At 37.2% G+C, this 19,731-nt stretch overlaps 1 protein-coding gene across 3 annotated transcripts in view; it reads right to left on the minus strand.

Annotated features, from left to right (window-relative positions):
• ACSS3 (acyl-CoA synthetase short chain family member 3) overlaps positions 1 to 19,731 on the minus strand; it is a 167,700-nt gene that overhangs the window by 92,388 nt on the left and 55,581 nt on the right. For all 3 annotated transcript variants that reach the window (XR_006886145.1, XM_046646347.1, XM_046646348.1), the window contains exons 3-5: positions 13,982 to 14,170; positions 10,275 to 10,409; positions 6,317 to 6,457 (exon numbers count right to left, since the gene is read on the minus strand). Coding sequence is in view for 2 of the 3 variants with exons in the window: in XM_046646347.1 (XP_046502303.1) it covers positions 6,317 to 6,457; positions 10,275 to 10,409; positions 13,982 to 14,170 (465 nt within the window). In the remaining variant the exon portion in view is untranslated. The remainder of the gene's footprint in view (positions 1 to 6,316; positions 6,458 to 10,274; positions 10,410 to 13,981; positions 14,171 to 19,731) is intronic.

Genomic DNA, 19,731 nt, shown 5'->3' on the forward strand with positions numbered 1-19,731 from the left:
GTAGATCTTTTATAAGAAGTTTGAAAGTTAAAAAATTGAAAGATTAGATTTAAAAAGAGAGTTCATTATAACATTAATGTGTGACTAAAATTAATGTGATAAAGCATTTCTTTGTTTCTTGCTTGTAGTCATAATTTCCAGGTAGTGACAAAATGGCAAAGATAAACCTTGTTCAGCCTCTGAAAACACATAAATCATGCTCAAGAAAACAAATGATTATATTCTAAGTATGCAAAATTAACCAGAAACTAAAAATGGCATTTTAAAGTACATTTGAAATCTTGAATATCTGGTAAAAACACTTATTCAGTATCAATGCTTACCCCTAAAACACAAGCATGCTGCATTTTAGTCTTTTGAATCTGTTATTACTTTCTTTATGCACTTATCAGTAAGGACATTGAATGATCTAATATATTCTCAAGAAAGCCCTGTAACCTGCTCATCTACTGCTCTGGTGTTGGTAGGATCAGCCATAATCCTTGAAGTCTTCTGGAGAACTTGAAAGATATTCAGGCAGGAATAACACTCCGTGCCCCAAATAAAGACAGGAAAGTGAATTCTAACTCAGAAATGGGAAAGGAGACGACGTAAAGGTGCTCTTTAGAAAAAGCAACAACACTTTTAACGTATATGGGTATTTCAAACTTCAATCCATACAAGTAAAATTAAAGGCTGATTATTAATCACCGAGAGATGGGACCACAGTTATCCCAGATGGTTCTTTATGATTTCCAGCTCAATGAGCTGCCTTTGAAGAAAAAGAAAGCCACAAAATGTCATAAATAGTGTCAGTAAACAGAAAACATGTCATGACCAAGTGTGTACAGTTTTGCTTGCTGCAACTTAAGAAAAGTACAGTTGGAATCACATGGGCTGCAGGGGAAGAGGAAGGAAGGCAGATGTGTGGTAAGATTAAGAGCTTGGGATTCTTCATTCTAAAAATGAATACTCAGGTGAATCAAGTTTGAAGAATATGACAAAAACCTCGTACTTTCTACATTGAGGCCCTCTATCATCCTAATCTGTAATATAGGCTTAGACAAGACAAATATACATATTTGCATACATAAAATATATATTTATTCACACATACATATGTGCATGTGTCTATATGCATGTGTATATATATGTATATGCTTATGTATGTATGTATATAAATTTATACATATCTTATACACACACACACACATATTTCAATTCAGCCTGACAAGTTGAGAAAAAAACACAAGAAGAAGAAAGAGGAAATAAATATTTTACCTGAGGAAAAGAAATCCATCACTGAACGGTAATTGTAGTCAGTGAGTTGAAAAATAAAAGGCATGGTTCTGATTACTTAAGAAAATCCAACATATCAACAATATTCTTGTTCTGATAGTGGCTTTACAGACGATAAGCCTCTTTCTAGAATGAGCCTCCACCACCTTTCTGACCCTGCTTTGCTCCTACTTCGTCACACAAGTACTTAAAGACAGTGTAAAAGTGCCATCCCTTCTGGAAGCTGTCCAGGCCCACAGTTTGCGTCACACATCTCCCCATCCCCTTCGACAGCCCCTGGCCTGCAGCCTCCCTGGAGCACTGACCACCGACCTGGCCCGCATCTCCTCCAGCACTCTGAGCGCCCTGAGGAGAACGCCTCAGTCTCTTCAGCACAGTGCCTGGCACAGAATAGGCATTTAACACATTTGTTGACAGTAAATGAGTGAACAGTTGGGTGAATAAGCACACATATGAAAAATATAATTCTTTTTTAAAATACTCTTCTTTGTTCAGGAGAAACCCTTGAAATTTGCAGAACTTGGTGAATCATGTTAATAGAAATGGAATGGTTCCATTTGGGATATTTCATCAAACATAAAATCTCTTGCTACAGGCTTTTGGATGACTCTGAAGCTGCCTCTGTGGAGGATATTTTAGCAGCAGTATAATTTTTTATTGATCTTAACAACCGTGAGATAAGGGGCAAAGGTGTAGCAAGTCAGCATTTTTATCTGCAAGAATTGTGCCACAGATAAAAAAAAGTTCACTGCTTTTCTATTTGACTTTCTCTTATTTTTTTTCTAGGCTAGGGGATAACATGCAGGAATAAAAGTGCCATAAGTTGTGTAAATGCACATCAGGACAAAGGCCTTATCTGCCGCCTTCCTTTCAATCCTTTGCTTTTGGTTTCTTTTACCCTATTCCTTTGGCATTTGACTTTTTTTATTTTTGTTTTTGGTTATCACTATCCCTCCATGATATCAAGCTAGAAGAAGATAAATATGACCATCACTGAATCTTCCACTCCCAAAAGGACACCCAATCCAGATGAGGGATCCTTCTATTGTGTAGTGCTTTGAAGTATCTTGAATACAGGCACCCAACCAAACAGGACAGAAGCCCACAACAAGACAGCAATGTGTGCAGAGCAGCTCAGCTGTGGCTGCCGGAGTATTTGCAGCAGCTAGCAGATTAACCTGTCACACAGCAACCTGACAAATCCAAGGATGGCAGACGCAGAGATGCAAATATGCCCTAAATATATCTGCAAATTCTAACCAAAGAACGAACTGCTTTATCTCTGTCTTATAAGTACCCTATGAGACAAGAGCATTTTCAAGAGAATATTCTTATAGCCTCACATTATTTTTCCTCATGAAGATCAAACACCAAGAAAACAAACTATAATGATGACATAAAATTTATATTTAAATGCTTCATAAGTGCATGTGTGCTCATCTTTCCTATACTTCTATTCTGAGAATCCCAGTATTAAAATTTCAGATCCCATTAATCTTGATTATACCTACCAAAAATGAAGTGAGAATCTTATGAATAAAGAGGAGTCTGGGAGCTAACTGGAGAAGAGATCATTTAACAAATATTCTGTGGATTTAGCATGGCCCAATTTTAAGGTTAGTGACAGTGGCTTCAAAGATGTATAAAATATATTCTAAGGCCCTTAGAGAAAATGCAATTTATGAAGATAAGAGAATAAAAACTGATATGTATAAGGTAGAATAAATAAGTGGCATAAAGGGTTGTTGGCAATGTATAATTTAAATGCAACTGAAATTCTAAAGTCCACAAGAGGTATGAGGGAAGTATTTCTGAGGGACCTTGAGAGATGACTATGTTCTTTTGCCATTCTGCATGTCCTACTTTGCGAAACCTGCTCACTCTCATGATTTAAAGGCCAGACGTCTACAGCGGATGACCAACAAGTATCTATCTCCAAACTCAGATGTACTTCTTAAACCCAGATCTTCACCTTCAAGTACTGACTAAGCAGCTCCATGTTCATCTCCCAAAGACACATCATACTCAATACATTCAAAATCTTTCAGTTTCCCCAGCCCTAAACCATCCTCTTGTTTCAATAAATATTCAAAGCCATCCTTCTGCGTTCTCAGGTTCTAAGTCTTGTACTTCTCTGCTTGACTCCTAACCTTGAAACAAATCTGATCCCCCCCATTAAGTGTGCTGTCCTAAGTCAAGTCCTAAACTAACTGAACAGCCTGAAAACTGACCTCCTTACTTCCATTGTGTGTACTTGTCTATCTTCCCAACATAATGTTACAAGGGTTACCTTCCTTCATATTCTTCTCTCCTGCTGAAGAATTCATGCTCTCCATCCCCTACATACAGAATATAACCTAAACTTCTCAGCTAAACTTTAAGAGTTTGGCCCCTGCCTATATATCTGGCGATTTCTCTTCTTCACTTGCACCACATGCACTAGCCATCCTGGAACCTTCCTTAACACACTCCTGCCTTTGCTTATTCTGATCGTCTCTGCCTGGAATGCCCTCCTTCCGGAGATGTCATGCTATGAAGAAGTTCTATTCATCCTTCAAATGTCACCTTATCAAGAGCTTTCCTTGACGTTCCCTGATAGAATAGCACTCCCACTCTTCCCATCACTCTGTCCCCTTTACTTTTCTTCATAACACTTATAACATATTACATAGCTCTTTGTTCGTTGAATGTCTGTGCCCTGGCTATAGAATATAAACTTCTAAAAAGAGAGCAAGAAACACATTTGGATGACCAGTAATATTTGTTGAATTAGTTGAATTTAATCCTTCAGATGCCATTCGATCTCATCTTTTCCTCAGGAGAAAGAGAAATAGCCTTGCCCTTTCAGAGCAAGGATCACTATCCAGCTTTTATTACCTGTGTTCATATATATCTCAACCCCACTAGACTGAAGGGATTGTGGTTTACTCATATTTTTATCTCTTGTAACACAGAATGAACACTCAATACAGCTATATTGAATTGAGCTGAATCCAATGTCAACAGAGATCTGCAAACAATCAAAGCCTTCCCCAATCTACTGAACTAGAGTATCTTCAGGATGGTACATTAGGAGGAAAATGAGAATGACTGAAACCGCAAATGATCTTCACTTTGGGCATCTAGGAATCCGGAAGAGACCTTCTTGACCCAGAGGAAACCTGGAATGGCTAGGACCCTTCCTTACTTGGAACCACCACTTTTCAAATTTAATGCTCTGCATATTACTTTTATTTTATTTCTCCTACACTGGCTGAGCCAGTTTTGAGTTGCTGACAAGCTCTTCTTTTGTGCCTCCCATACAGATCCCTATCCAGGCCACAGTGAATTTCAGAGGGATTTAAAATCTTGAGGTGGTGCAAATGTTTCTATAACATTCCTTCAGGCTTTGAAGGAGCTAAACTGATTTTTTTTATTTTGGGTTTTTTTTTTTTTACTATTATTATTTGGTTAGGTTATACTAAGTTTTCAGGGTCATGGGTTTCCTCTCATGTTGATACTTTTAGATTAAAGGATAACTTGCTGAGTCCCCTTTTATTTTACAGTCAAACGTTCAGTTGGACTCCTCGTGGCTGCTGCATAATGCAGAACTGCAAAAACTGGAGGCTGAGGATTGAGTCCAGCAGATCATCTGGACTGCTTAAACAAGTCCTAGAGTCTTCAATATGAAGGAGTATTTATTTTTCAGATGACCAGAGTTAAAAAGAAATCATTAGGCTTTGATTCTACAATGACATAAATATCTTTGTGTACACGATTTACCTATTTATGCACTCAATAAAAGCTTATTGAAAACCAACTACATACAAAGCACAATGGTAGAGTACAAAAGGTAATAAAACATGGTCCCTGACCTCAGAGAAAATACATTCCCCTACCAAATGTATTCTTTTCACAAGCAAGGGAGTTTTATATGGAAGGTCTTAGTTTTCCTTTTTTTTTTTTTTTTTTAAAGATTTTATTTTTTCCTTTTTCTCCCCAAAGCCCCCCGGTACATAGTTGTGTATTCTTCGTTGTAGGTTCTTCTAGTTGTGGCATGTGGGACACTGCCTCAGCGTGGTCTGATGAGCAGTGCCATGTCCGTGCCCAGGATTCGAACTAACGAAACACTGGGCTGCCTGCAGCGGAGCGCGCGAACTTAACCACTCAGCCACGGGGCCAGCCCCTCAGTTTTCCTTTTTAAAATCTAATCTAATAGAACCACTATTTTAAGATTATTAACAGATTATGTTTTCAGCACTCTGATGCTACAGAGATCTAATATTAACAAAGAGTCCACTGTCCTCCAGGATGCAAGAGATTGTGAAAGTTCCTTCCCCCACTGACATTCTTTGATTCAATGACTACTGAACCTCCTAATAAAGATGAATAGGAAGGTGATATTGCCTTTATGAAGTTGTACGAGGAAACAGTATTATTTGGAGGTACCAGGCCAAGGTGACAATTGTTTTTCATCTGACACCTTCATAGATGTTAATGTTTTTAGCTCTGGCTTGTGAAAACACCTTTCATAGTAAGCAGATATAAAAATCCTTGAGTGTCTTCAGTGCTACAAACCAAATAGTTCAATACTCCAGATAAATTGCCTGTTGTTCAAACTGTCTAAGCCAGTTCTCAAACCTGCATTTATAACAAAGAATTGAATTCCCCTATATCAAAAATCAATTCCATACTATATGTAAGTTATACCTCAATTTAAAAAATAAACATAGTTCATTAAAATATATTTTTATAAAATTTTATTATATTCAATCAATCATATTCAATCAAACATCTATTAATTTAATTTTAACAGCTTACTAAAGCAATTCTATATTGCTGATATATGTGAAGACTTTGGAAGAAATTGGGGCAAAGCATTTTACCTTAAATATAATTAATATTTTTCTATTTTTAAACATAAGATGTCTTTAAGATATAAAGTATCTCAGTCCAAACCTCAAGCTACAGTCAGCAAACATTTTTAGTCAGTCATCAAATATTCTCAGTGCAAAAGAAATCTACCGCTATGGATAGTTATCCCTACGAGAGAGAATACCTTCGGCAGCCCTGTTGTTCCAGATGTGTAAAGAATATACAGCGGATGTTCTGAGAGAACAGGAACACAATCATGTGACTGTGCTTTCGCCATCTCTTCATCCCAATCAAGGTCACGACCTGGGGCCAAGGGAACTGTCTCCTGCACAGCAAAAATATAGGGACAGGCATTGAACAGAGGAGATTAAGTCAGGAGAAGAGTGACGAGTGGCTAAATCTATATTAGTCTGAGCGTCTGACTGAAAATCTAGGCTGATATAGCACTAAATATCAGATTTATGACTAAATATCTCAGAATCTTGAGTTAAGATAAATGTTCACAAAAAGTCCAACAGTTTGATGCTGGCTTCAACTGAACTGACAAAAGAACGTTTTACTCAAATCTTGGGATATCCTTAAGAAACTCGATGTGATGCAGTCAAGTGTTCATCAACTGTCAGAGCTTAACTAACACAGGTTTGTGTTCTCATAAATGTATGCACACTATTAACTTTATAAACTAATTTCTACTTTTTGTAACCTATTGTTTTTACATTGGAATGTCTTCACAACGAGATGTCAACCAACGCGTTAAAATTTCTCTTTAAACAAGGGCCATTTAGGAGTAATACTGTGGCCATCTTTCCAAATAAGAGAATATTACATTATTTTTAGGGGTGGGAAAGCAATCTTCTTTTGCTTTTTCAAGAAAAAAATCAGTTTTGAAAATTAATGAGAGTATGTGACATCTAAAACGCTATCCAAGTTTGCCTCCATCTAGGTCATTGATTAATATGGTTGAAATGTGTGGGGGTTTCCTTGTTCCTAGAACCAAGCTCTGTGTTGTAAATCTTATGATAACAGAATCATGAGTTAGACAGAGTCACCGTAAAAGAAGTTAGGTGGACCTCTTTGATAATGGTGCCAATGAAATAAGCCAGATATATGAAGAGTACGGAATCAGCTTATGAAAAAACTACTCTAATGAGGAGTTACAGCTATTCAAGTAGAGTTAAGACCTGGTACATGGCTAGTCATTTTCTCAAATGTTAACTCAAATAGCACATCAGAAAGTTGATAGCTGGTGAAGTTGTTAGTGTGGGCACAAGGCAAGGCTGCACATTCCTCAGGGAAAGTTAGCAGATCCACCACGTAGAGAGTGTATGTAACCATTTATTTCATCAAGGGGATCCCGGAGCTAAGCCCAGAATCCAGAGATTTAGAAAAGCCAGGCCATTTCCATTTTCCAAGTTCCTTAATATATTAATCAGAGCTGTAAAACATGGTCATCCATTTAAATGGGTACATTTACAAATAAACATTCCAATTTAACATCACAAATACGATGCCTATATGAATAAACACACTGACTGATAACAACTCGAAGTGACCTTCATGAAGGTGAAGTTTTAGGGCCAGCTGGCTTCTCCAGCCTCACCCTGATATGTCTTGGATGTGCCATTTAGATAAATAATAATAGTTAACTACGACCAAATTCTATATTTCCATTTGTTTTTATGCATCAGATAAATGCGACTAATTTCAAATTATTAAGCCTCTGACATCACAATTACAGACGTTAAAAAATTATCACCCTGCATAATGAAAAATGTCAACTGAGTGATCACAAAAACAATTACAGATGAAATGAAATGAGGACTTGAATGAATGGGTGTTCTTCAGGCTAAGAAGTTAAAAGGATGTGTAAAGAAGATACGACGAAAGGAAGAGGGAGAAAAAAATCAACATGAGCTTTTACACACATACATTTACTTCTATAGACATGTCTTTCCTAGTTGTTATCATTCTTTTTTTTTTTGAGGAAGATTAGCCCTGAGCTAACATCTGCTGCCAATCCTCCTCTTTTTGCTGAGGAAGACTGGCCCTGAGCTAACATCTACACCCATCTTCCTCTACTTTACACGTGGGACACCAGCCACAGTATAGCTTGCCAAGCGGTGCCATGTCCACCAGGGATCCGAACCAGCGAACCTGGGCCACGCAAGCAGAACTGCGAACTTAACTGCTACACCACCGGGCCAGCCCTTCCTAGCTGTTACCATTCTTAAAAGGCAATACCGGGAGAGCAGCAGCGGTGACTGAGGTCATTCCTTTGACTCTGTCATTGCTTGCCTAAGGCTTAGGAGTGGTGGCCAGATTTTTACTTCCTCTGACAAAATGCAATCCTGGCTAGTGAGAAGTACCACCAAGCCTCATAATTTGTGTCTCTCTAAACTCAAGGCAAAGCCAGTCCACTGGGCTTAATCACTGCCTAAACAGCAGGTCTAATATGAAGGACAAGAGCCATCCAAAGCCTTCATCTAAAAAAAAGATAAGTCAAAGCAGAGAGAAGTGTCTCAAGAAAAAGGGAGAGGGAGAGAAAGTGAGCCAGTTATGGGAGGGAGACGAGGGGCAGTGGATCTCTACCTATTAAGACAAGAGAGATTTGCATTAGAAAAATCTGATTAGGAAGCATTGATACCCATATCTAGCGTGTTAATAAAGTAAAAGAAATATCACATATCTTGTTAATTCAAAGTCACGAAGACGGAGTTCAAATCCTAGCTCCACCACTTATTCGATGTGACTTTGGGCTACGACCTCTCCATGACTCAGTTTCTTCATCTGTTAAAAGGGCCAGTTAATAGCATCTACTTCACTGGTTTGTGAGAACTGAATAAGAGGAAGTATTTGAAAGTACTCAGCATTGGGCCTAGCATAAGTTCTTTGTAAATTCTACACAAATCCATCTATGTGTGAAGAGTACACACATTCGCACATAAACACGTGTGTGTGCGTTCCTGCTCTTGCTCCAATCTTCTCTTACCCAAAACCTTCTTTATTGCTGACTTTGCATTCCCTGATGTAACAGCAACAAGTCTTTTTTTAAAATATGCTTGAGGTCATCTAAAAGAAACTTAAAATTTTTCTTCAGGACAGTAAGAATATTAAAATCATTGAGTGCGAAGCACAGATCACTAAAACTTTGCACAGGAATTTAATGTGGTAAGGGGAATTGCTGGCTGGTAATCAAAATGACAAAGTTTTAATGCTCTCTGTTTTTATATCTTGTCATTTAAGCATTTTCTGCAGATAACCTCTCAAGTGTGCCACAAAATTATACATGAGTCTTTGCACTCTTGTAATTTTTCTTCTGCAAAAAAATTTTAATCTGCTAGAAACCCAAGTGGATCTCATCATAAATAGCTGGACACTTGCTTGGATGTAGAAATAAGGTGATCATTAGGTCAAGCATACTAGGAAAAGCATTATAAAATACTTTCATTGATGCATTATACGGCTTTTTATTCCTCCATGGATCACAGAATAATTTATTTGTTTAGAATATTCATATTTTGTTTTCTTGTACATATTTTTTATTTCTGGACTGAATACCTTTTCTAAAGTTTTTAGAAGACATTTTACATATAAATTAATCACACTTCACCACAAGGCAGGATAGCTGGAGGTTTAAGCATGCAAAGCACATGCATTCAGATCATGACCTTGACCCTTACTAGCCGGGCAAGTTACTCACCTCTCTGTTTATTAGATTCCTCTTCTTTAAAATAGGAATAATGCTATCTCCTAGCTCAGAGAGTTATCAGGAAGATTTTAAAAATTATCCGTTAGCAGAATGTCTTAAAAATCATATGGTAAGCAGTATAAGCGTTTGATAGTATTAATACTTTGTTATAACTTAAATTAATGTATGACACTACAATAGAATCCACAGAATCCATAGACAATACATAGAATCCAATTCATTAAATGGGTATTTCTGTGTTTCAATTTTTTTGTTTTAAGTTAGTTTATCATAAAGACAGAAACTATCTTTCGTATCATTTTTTTGCCAAAAATACACACTCAGGAAGTATATTTAATGGTTTATAAATCAAGTTTTCCTTTCAAATGGTCCAAACTAGAATCATCCTTAGCACATCACCATAAGCAAGAACCAAACTCAGTATTCAGATTACCATATTTGGACGATTGTAAATGAGAATTTTATCTGGTTTGTGTTGTCCTATTCTCAGCGCTTCTTCTATAAGTGGTATGTATTCTACCCTCCTTCCAGGTTCAATGCCAAAGGATGCTGTAACAACCAACTTGGGCTACAAGGAAAAAGAAATAATTGAGAAAGTTTAACAATCTTAATTAAGGTAATCACTATATTTCAGGCGCAGACTGGCAGTTTAATTTTTCTAAAAAAATGTTTGAATGATTCTGTTCTCTATTGACCTGAAAATCAATAAACTCTTTCTAAATGTTGTAACTTAACCACTTCCACATAAATTTCACTTACCTGTTCAAAACTGAACACTGAGTGATGCTTTTGTCTAATAAGTATGAGCTGTTAAAAAGACTTTCCAAAGACTTCATTCAGGTAGGTGGATTTGCCATGAAAGGCAGAGGTGCTCCCTTCCAGAGGCGCCCGTCACAGCTGCTTGTTGCTAAAATTGTAGCGTTTCTTAGGTGGGGAGGGCCAGCCCAGCCACGGCCATGAGGGAGCATTTCTAAGTCTTTTAATGGAGGCATGTCTGCTTAAACGCCTAAAGAGACCACAGAAGGAAGGGACCCAAATCTCCCAAAATTCTTTTATGATTCTTTTCTCATTCTAAATACATACTCATGTTCACCAAATATTATATTTGTAATTTTGTCATATTTTCCTTAAAACAGCCCCTAAGTGATTTAAGTTTCGTCATTAAGGCACACTTAGCACTCTTCTTTACCTGCCAAATTGCTAGTCATTCTTCAAGATAAATGCAGATGTCGCCTAAGTGTCCCCTGGGGTTACTCTCCCTTCCTCAGAACATCCTGGCCAGGCCTCAGATGTCTCACAGTAGTCAAAATACTCTTCCATCCGCACCACAGCTCTCCAAGGGCAAATCCGGATCCCATTTATCTCTGTCTCTCCTAAGCCTGGCACAATGCTTGCCATACCATAAGCTCTCAATAAGTATTTGTGGAACTGAATCAAAATTCTCATTAATTTGCAGGAATAAACATGTTTTCATTCTTTAGGCACACTGTTTCTTCACCAAGAAATCCAAAGAAAAGGAAACAGATAACTAATTATTCAGGAGACAGGTAATCAATCCAAGACAGTGCAACTGCTCCTGAATTCTGATTTCTGGTTACAGTACATTCCGTCCAGGGGAGGTTTCTATTGTGCCAATATATGCATATATAGTACTTTCTGCTTTTCAAATATTATTTAATATTCATGGCGCTAAGGCTCCGTGCAGTTACAAAGCTTGCCCCAGGTTACAAGTGGCAGAATCAGAACATGGACCAGTTCTGTCTGATTACAGAACCTTTCTCTTTCCACTATATCAAGCTGTCTTTTAAAAGGAAAGAAAAGAAAAATTAGTCTTATTTTCCTTTATTACATTTTTAAAGGTCAGACATTTGAATACAGTTCACATTTTAATATCTGTAATACAAAAATAGATAATATTCCTCAAGCTTAGAATTCTGAATATATGAAAGTAAGTTACATATCAAATTAAAAACATATGTAGGATATATCCAAACTTTAATAATTTAATAACGTCAAAATTGGATTCTTCCTCTAGAGAAACAATTCCTTTCAATTTTCTATTAATAGACTTCTATTGGAGGTTTATTTTGGTCTAGACTGACTTGTTAGAATACATTCTTCCCATCTTCATCTGTTAAAATAAAACTTTTTCTTCAGCCTATTTCTTTGAAAATCATGACATTAAAATCATCCCTGATTCCAACTATTAATTCTATCCAAATATCCCAGATATGTATCTCTGTCTTCAACCTCTCGCCTTTAATTTGACCTGCCCAATGGCCTTGCCCATAAGAACACGCACTGATTGCCTAAACTCCTTAACAAGATGATGTGTGTTATGTGTCTGATTATATGTGTCTGTGATTATATATGTGTGTGTGTGTGTGTCTGTGTGTGTGTGTGTTAGGAATGAAAACTCCTCCAGTGGCACAGCATAAGTTTTATAAATCTTTATTGTGTTATATATCTCAATTTTCCCACATCGCCACATAATACACCTCACGCCTTTATTCAAATAGTGTTTACAATTTCTGTAGCTAAAAGCCTGGAGTCTACAGCTTTGTGAGAAAAGTTTCCAACTGCCCACTGATTTTCAGGTCAATGACTGATATTTTCCTCCAAAAGCACTAAGTCAACATGTTTTAAAAAGAGAAAAAGAACAAAAAAGAATCCAGCCAGTTAGCCCATAAACCAAAATTCCTAGTTCTAATAACTGATCTGTTACCAGAGGAGGTCAGATATGCCAAACTATCCTTTATGCCTAGCACTCAGGGAACCCTCAATACACACTAGTTCCCTTCCTTGTGAAGAATGTCTCATCTAGGGCTTGTAAAGCTCTAAAGGTCAACCATTTCTTACTCCTGGAGCGACCTTCCTTCCTTAGTCTTCCCACTGCTGTTCCTCTCCTGCACATTGTCCATTGCTACACAAACAGACCACCTACCAAAGGTTCTTATTCCAGCCTCCAGCCTCTCTCCCACTCACATCGTATTGCAAGACTTGCCTCCTCTTAACATTGCATGAAACATGACACTTTGCTCAACGACTTTGACTGGTCAACGTCTACAGGATCCAGTTCAGACAAAAGCTGCCTCTGCAAGCTCACCTTCTCTCCCTCTTCAGTCACACTGGGCCATTCACTGTCCTCCCACTGAATTTTGCCCTTTCCTGCCTCTAATGCTAGACTCATCTTCTTTTTCTCTTCTTTTGGATTCCACAACATCACTGTCTTCAGCTAGCTGAATCTTAGTCAAGACCTAACTCAAATCTCAGCTCTTTCAGAAAGCCTTCGTCAGCCACTCCAACGAAAAGAGATCACTCCTTCCTCTAAATCAGGGGTCTGCAAACTACGGTTGAGAGCCCAACTCTGCCCACAGCATGTTTCTGTCAAGTTTTACTGGCACACTGCCAAGCCCTTCGTTTACGTAATGTCTAAGGCCACTTTCCTGCTACAACAGCACAGCTGAGCAGTTGCAACAGAAACCATGAGACCTGCAATGCCTAAAATATTTACTGTCTGGTAACTCACAGAAAAACGTTTGCTGATCTCTGACCTAAATTCATAGAAAAATAATAGCATCTTTTTTTAATGAGTACTACCTGCCAGGCACTGTGTTAAGTGTTTTAAATTCAATATCTCAGTGATATTTCACAACAGCCTTATCAAGTTTATTTTAGTACGCCATCTAATTATGTAACTCCACCCCTCCTGGACAACCCTTCTTCACCACTGTTCTACACCACCATTCCAGGAAGTATGTGTCCCATCCATTTGACACGTATCATTTATTGCCCAGTTCCAAGGTTAATGTCAGGCACATAGTAGAAGCTTAATATATGTTGAATGAATAAGTTAGTTACTTTTCTTGTATGTCTTATACATTCAAATATATAGCAAGCTAACTTGAAAGGTATGCACCCTATCTTCTATTTTATATTCCTCACAGCATCCAGCAAGATGTCTTTCATATAGAACTGACTCAATAATAAATCTTTGGTGAATCAATATATGCCAAAGAAAAAGTAAACTTTAAGTATTCCATTTGAAAGGAGGTTCTCATAAGCATAGCTTGCTCTTGGACAATTCATTCACAGATAAATACGGCTGTACTACTTGATTTCTCCAAATAAAGCACTTACCTTTGCATGATCAATGCGACTACTTAGTTCTTTGGATGCAAATCCCCCAAATATGAGACTGTGGATGGCTCCTATCCTTGCACAGGCCAGCATGGTATACATCGCCTGTGGGATCATGGGCATGTAGATAACCACAGTGTCACCTTTCTTGATACCATGTTTGACCAGAACACCAGCCAGTTTAGAGACCTATAACAAAATCATTAGATCAGCAAAGTGTTTTCTGTGTTATTTCACTAAACTTCTAAGTTAGGCAGTAACACAAGAAGAGGATCACCCTCTTGGTAGTGGATTCAAAAAGCCTGAGTAAAGCATATTTGACGATGATGATAAGAGTTTAGATAGTGACAATAATAACAGACATCTGTATTATAATAATTGACTACAAACCAGCTTATTATTATTTTGCCATATGAACTTCATGGCTTACAACTGCTTAACTGTTGATTCAACAACATATTTACTGAGAAACTGTTACGTGCCAGACATTGTGCTCAGAGTTGAGGAGACAACAACGCAAAACAAGAACACGAATATGTTCCCGTGGAGCTTTTATTTTAAAGAGTGTATCTGTCAAGTGAACAGAAAGATAAAATAATTCGAATTTAAATGCACTGGCTTAACTGGTGAATGAAACAAATACGTGTTAAGAAAGAAAACATCATTATACATTTATAAGGTAAATAAGACAGATTCTGTTATTATTATTATTCCTGCTTAAAAGATAAGGTAATTAAGGCTCAGAGATAACAAATAGCTAACTTGAGGTCAGAGAGCTAGTAAATGGTGTAGCCAGCACACCATCACACGTCTTTTGACCTCATATTCTTTGTCCTCTCTACTGCCTCAAGCCAATTATTTTTTCTTTATAGTTTTTTATGCTACTTATATAGTATAATTATAATAGATAATAGTATAATAGATAATTATACTAATTTTCTATACAAAATGACTGCCCTCTATATTGAGACCAAACATACAAACTTCTTTTTACTTTTAACATGTGTTTTGGGGACCAAACATCCAAAGAGGAAATATCTCTTTCCTCTTAACATGAGTTTTTGCAGTTTTTAGTAATAAAGGCAAAATAGATCATAAGCCCATACATGATATAATTTACTACAAGACACTCTTCCATGGGCAATTATAGCAGGCTGAGGGAAGAATGCCCCCATCTAAGTGAGAAAGAAGTTCAACATTCTTCCATCTAAAAAATATGCATTGAGTACCTGTACATGCCAGACACTGTTTTCTGATAATATCAGGAAACACAACAAGACAAAGATCTCCATCCTCAGAGTCCTGATGTTTTAGCAGAGGAAAGACTTACAATAAACATAAGTAAATTATGTGCTACATTAAAAGGTAATCAGTGCTATTGGGGGGGGGGGGGGCACAGAGCAAGGTAGGGGGGCCTGGGGACTGGGAGTGCAGGGGATGTGATTCTCAAAGGGACAATCAAGGTAGACCTCACTAAGGAAGTGACATTTTAGCAAAAGCACACAGAAGGCTGAGAATAAGCAGCTTCTGTGAGTATACTGTTTCAGGGAGAGAGTACACCAGTACAAAGGTGTGAGGGGGCTCACGTGTGATGTGATCAAGGAACAACAAGGAGACCAGGGGAGCTGCAATAGAAAGAACACCTGAGAAAGTGGTCGTAGATCAGGTCAGAGAGAGAAAGAAGGGGCCCGGAGGGATCCCACGGGCAGCTGGAAGGACTACAGCTTGCCTTTGAAAGTGACTGTTCAAAATAAGGAACAGAGGGGGCTGGGAGAAGAAATTAGGCCACACGGCTATTTGTGGTTCCTTTCATTTCACTCTGGCTCTCTTACTTTCGAACAAGTTCAAAGGATTCTGAATCCTGATCATTCTTCCTTTTTCTCCTTATTCACTTCCTCTGTGCAGTTGGGGAAAGATGTGGTCAAGTTTAAGGGCTCTGGTGAAAGACAGAAAGTAACAAACAACTATCTCAGCATTTTATTCTCCCCTATATAACAGACTATAATTTAGTGCTATTTTTTAAGAACTCAAAGCTGCCCAGCAAAAAGTTATAAGAAAGATACATTGAAGTGATACAAATCATGAACTAAATTCCATATGGAGCTCAAGAATCAAGAAAAACACTGGAAAGTTGTATTCAAACCCTCCACGGGCAGTCCCTGCAGAAAGTGGTCATGCCCTCTGATTACTGGGCGTCCCATTGAAGGTACAGCACTGGGAGAAACCAACAAGAAGGGTTTCTCTTATTTACAGCTACAACCTTAGCATCTTGAAGAGTGTCTGCTGTTGAATAAAATTAATCTTCAACCAAGACACAATCTAGCAACGATTCAGTAACTTTATATTCCAGTCTCACTTCACAATGTTGCTGGAAGATGCCCAAAACTTTCCTGTCCTCTGAAAGAAATGACATCAATAAATTCAAGACCTCTTTCAAAAGAAAGATCTCAAAATGGACAAATGCGGTCCCAGATGTATTTAAGTTTGGGCCATATCACATCTTAAAAAATTGAGCCACCATACTAAAATTAGTAACTTTTATATACAAATCAGATTTCCAGTTTCTCTAGAAAAATTGGAAGATATAGCAACACTGGGCCTTTGTTCTTGAATGACAACCATTGAACCTGATGGTCAACGGCTGGCTTTGCCATAGAACACACAATTCCCTGGGGATATTTATCAGAGCTTACATTTTTCGTTCCATTCTGAGTTTAAAATATATTCTTTTATATTCTGTTTATGTTATTTGCTTACACAGTAGCTCTGTAATGACAGAAGTGTGATATACACCAATAATTGATTTTTGTCCCACCCACTTGTCCCATTTCTGTTATGTGCTCGGCTCCTGTAGGCATCTGAGTTGTTAACGAGTGAAGACAACCTTCAGTCACATTAGGTTGCACTAGGTCGTTATAACCACTAGATGGCGTGCACATGGCCTTGTTAACCTTGCTTCCTGCAGCTACTCCTCAGTGTTTTGGTAACTGCCCTAACCACACCAGGAAAAGCTGCACACGATCAATAGAGAAAATTTCTTTTTCAGTACTTCCCAGGGTTAAATGTCATTCCAGTAAAATTTTCCTTTGTAATTTTTAAGTTAAAAAAGTAATAATATATATATTTATAGATATATGAAAATATGTTTCTGGTGAGACTTCTAATAAACAGACTTATGAGAAACAAAATATTAGTTCATAGCAGCAAAAAAAAAAATGGACATTGACTTAAGATGAAAATATCTGAGAACGTTTCATTAGAAAGTATTCCTTTTCAATATTAAATCTAGAGTTGGTTAATATGGGAGCCCCAGAACAGAATACTTAATAGTCTTGTCTCAGATGCAGATAAATCATTTTGAAGATAAATGTAGGCAACAGTGAGCAATAAGAGGAAAAATTTAGAAACCTCAATCATCTAAGATCTCATATTCACTCAAATAAAGTAATTTAAACCTTGAAACTTCAACATAAGGGGCAATTTGATTATTGCTATTTCAGGGTTCACCTTGTTTTTCTTGACTTTCAGATGGAAAATTACCAAAGAGAAGGAAAATAAATATTAGTTTAATTCAATGTTATAGTCTTTTCCTACCACAGATGTCTGAGTGTAGATTTATAATTTCTATTTTTATCCAAAGAGAAAATATTTAACATATGTCTCATATAATCTATAGTTCTCAACTGAATAACAAATCATACCATTCACCCAATCCATATTCATCTCTGTACCTTCTTAAAATTGTATTGTAATCTACCAACAATTTAACAGTTTTATATCAGGCACACACCAGCAAAACTGGTTTTCACTCTGATGTCAAGGGCTATACACAAGCCACTACAATCATGGTCAGGCCGTGCTTCCTGCTCACGTGGGGATGTGATCTGTGAAGGAAGCCTGAAGAAACACAACACATGTCTACATCCATTTAGATACCACATGGTTTCCTTCGTCCCATTAGAGAGTATATGAATTAGCCATTATTTGGCACTAATTTAAAGCCATTTTAATATGTAAGTATCCTGCCGTTGATTCAATTTATATAGACTCTCTCTGCATCCTATATTAAGTCTGCAGATGCAAAACTGAGAAAGACATGGTCCTAACAGCAAAGAAACCAGGAGTCAGAAAAAATAACATACATAAATGTTATATGTTATACATACACACATACATATAAAATATACACATATTTATATGTATGCATAATATATGTTGTCATATTACCGTAAATTATAAAATAAGAAAATGCAACAACAGATATTTATGTAATGTAAAATGATAGACGTATATTTGGTTTATTCACAACACACATATATTTATACTTTGTTTAGTTACAAGTAAAAATATTAAATTTTACAATCATAAAATGAAAAGATACTAGCATAAATAATGAAAAAGAATTTAATAAAACTTCCATGTATTCATTCTGGAAAATTTCATTTAAAAACAGTCTGTGAGTATAACTTCATGACCAACCGCCCATGACACAAACATAAACATTAGCCAAAATTGACCAAAGACTATGTTCTATAGAGTAAATTAGTACTTGCTTCACAAATAGCAAGTGTGTCCATCTAAAGAAAACCATGTTTGCATGACAAAGATAGTGTTGGCATCCAAATTACAGTAAAAAGATAACAATCACAGGAAACCTCAGAGCCACGTCAAAGAAAATTATATGAAAAAGAAGAAAACAGAAAACATATTTTCAAGTTGCAATGATGATGTTACACTGAAAACCCTGGTCTAATCAATCACAGAAAATATAAGTAATTTAAAAACAAATTATAATATCTGAGAAAACAGTTTACTAAAATTCGAAATAAACGATCTATTCTTGAGAACATATGAAATTTCCCTTAGGAAGAGATGATTACCTAAAATACAATCCACATATTCAGTGAATCATGTGTTCCTGTAGGCACACACATCATACACACACATTCTTGGATTTTTTTACTTGTGCACACAAAGAGCTATCAAAAAGATAAAAATTTATCTCTAATGAATAGTTTTGTTTTATTTTTTGAGGAAGATTGGCCCTGAGCTAACATCTGTGTCCATCTTCCTCTACTTTATATGTGGGACGCCTGCCACAGTATGGCTTGATAAACAGTGCATAGGTCTGCACGTGGGATCCGAACTGGCAAACCCTGGGCCACGGAAGCAGAGCGCACGAACTTAACCACGACACCACTGGGCTGGCCCCCTATTTATTTATTTTAGAGTCAAGTCCTCTGTGTTGCTTTTTTTTTTAAGATTGGCCCTGAGCTAACATCTGTTGCTAATCTTCTTTTTTTACTTCTTCTTCTTCTCCCCAAAGCTCCCCAGTACCTAGTTGTATATTCTAGTTGTAGGTCCTTCTGGCTCTGCTATGTGGGATGCTGCCTCAGCGTGGCTTGATGAATGGTGCTAGGTCCACACCCAAGATCCAAATCAGCAAAACCCCAGGCCACTGAAGCAGAGGGTGCGAACTTAACCACTCGGCCACCTGGCTGGCCCCAAATAGTTTATTCTTTTGGCCATGCCCTTACTATGCATCTAGCAAATACCTACGAAAAGAACCAGTGAAACTAAAACTGCTTAAGATCTAAAGTGGTACTAAAACTATCTGTTTTGAAAGTGAATCTTTCAGGAATGTAAATATTTTCATATACTGTAACTTTTTAAGACAGTGACAATTTATTAGATACGGCATTGAGATAATTTTCACTTAAATACCACACTATGCTTTGTTGCTGTTATTA

The sequence above is a fragment of the Equus quagga genome, chromosome 19 (assembly GCF_021613505.1).
Source record: "Equus quagga isolate Etosha38 chromosome 19, UCLA_HA_Equagga_1.0, whole genome shotgun sequence".
NCBI classification, from domain to species: domain Eukaryota; kingdom Metazoa; phylum Chordata; class Mammalia; order Perissodactyla; family Equidae; genus Equus; species Equus quagga.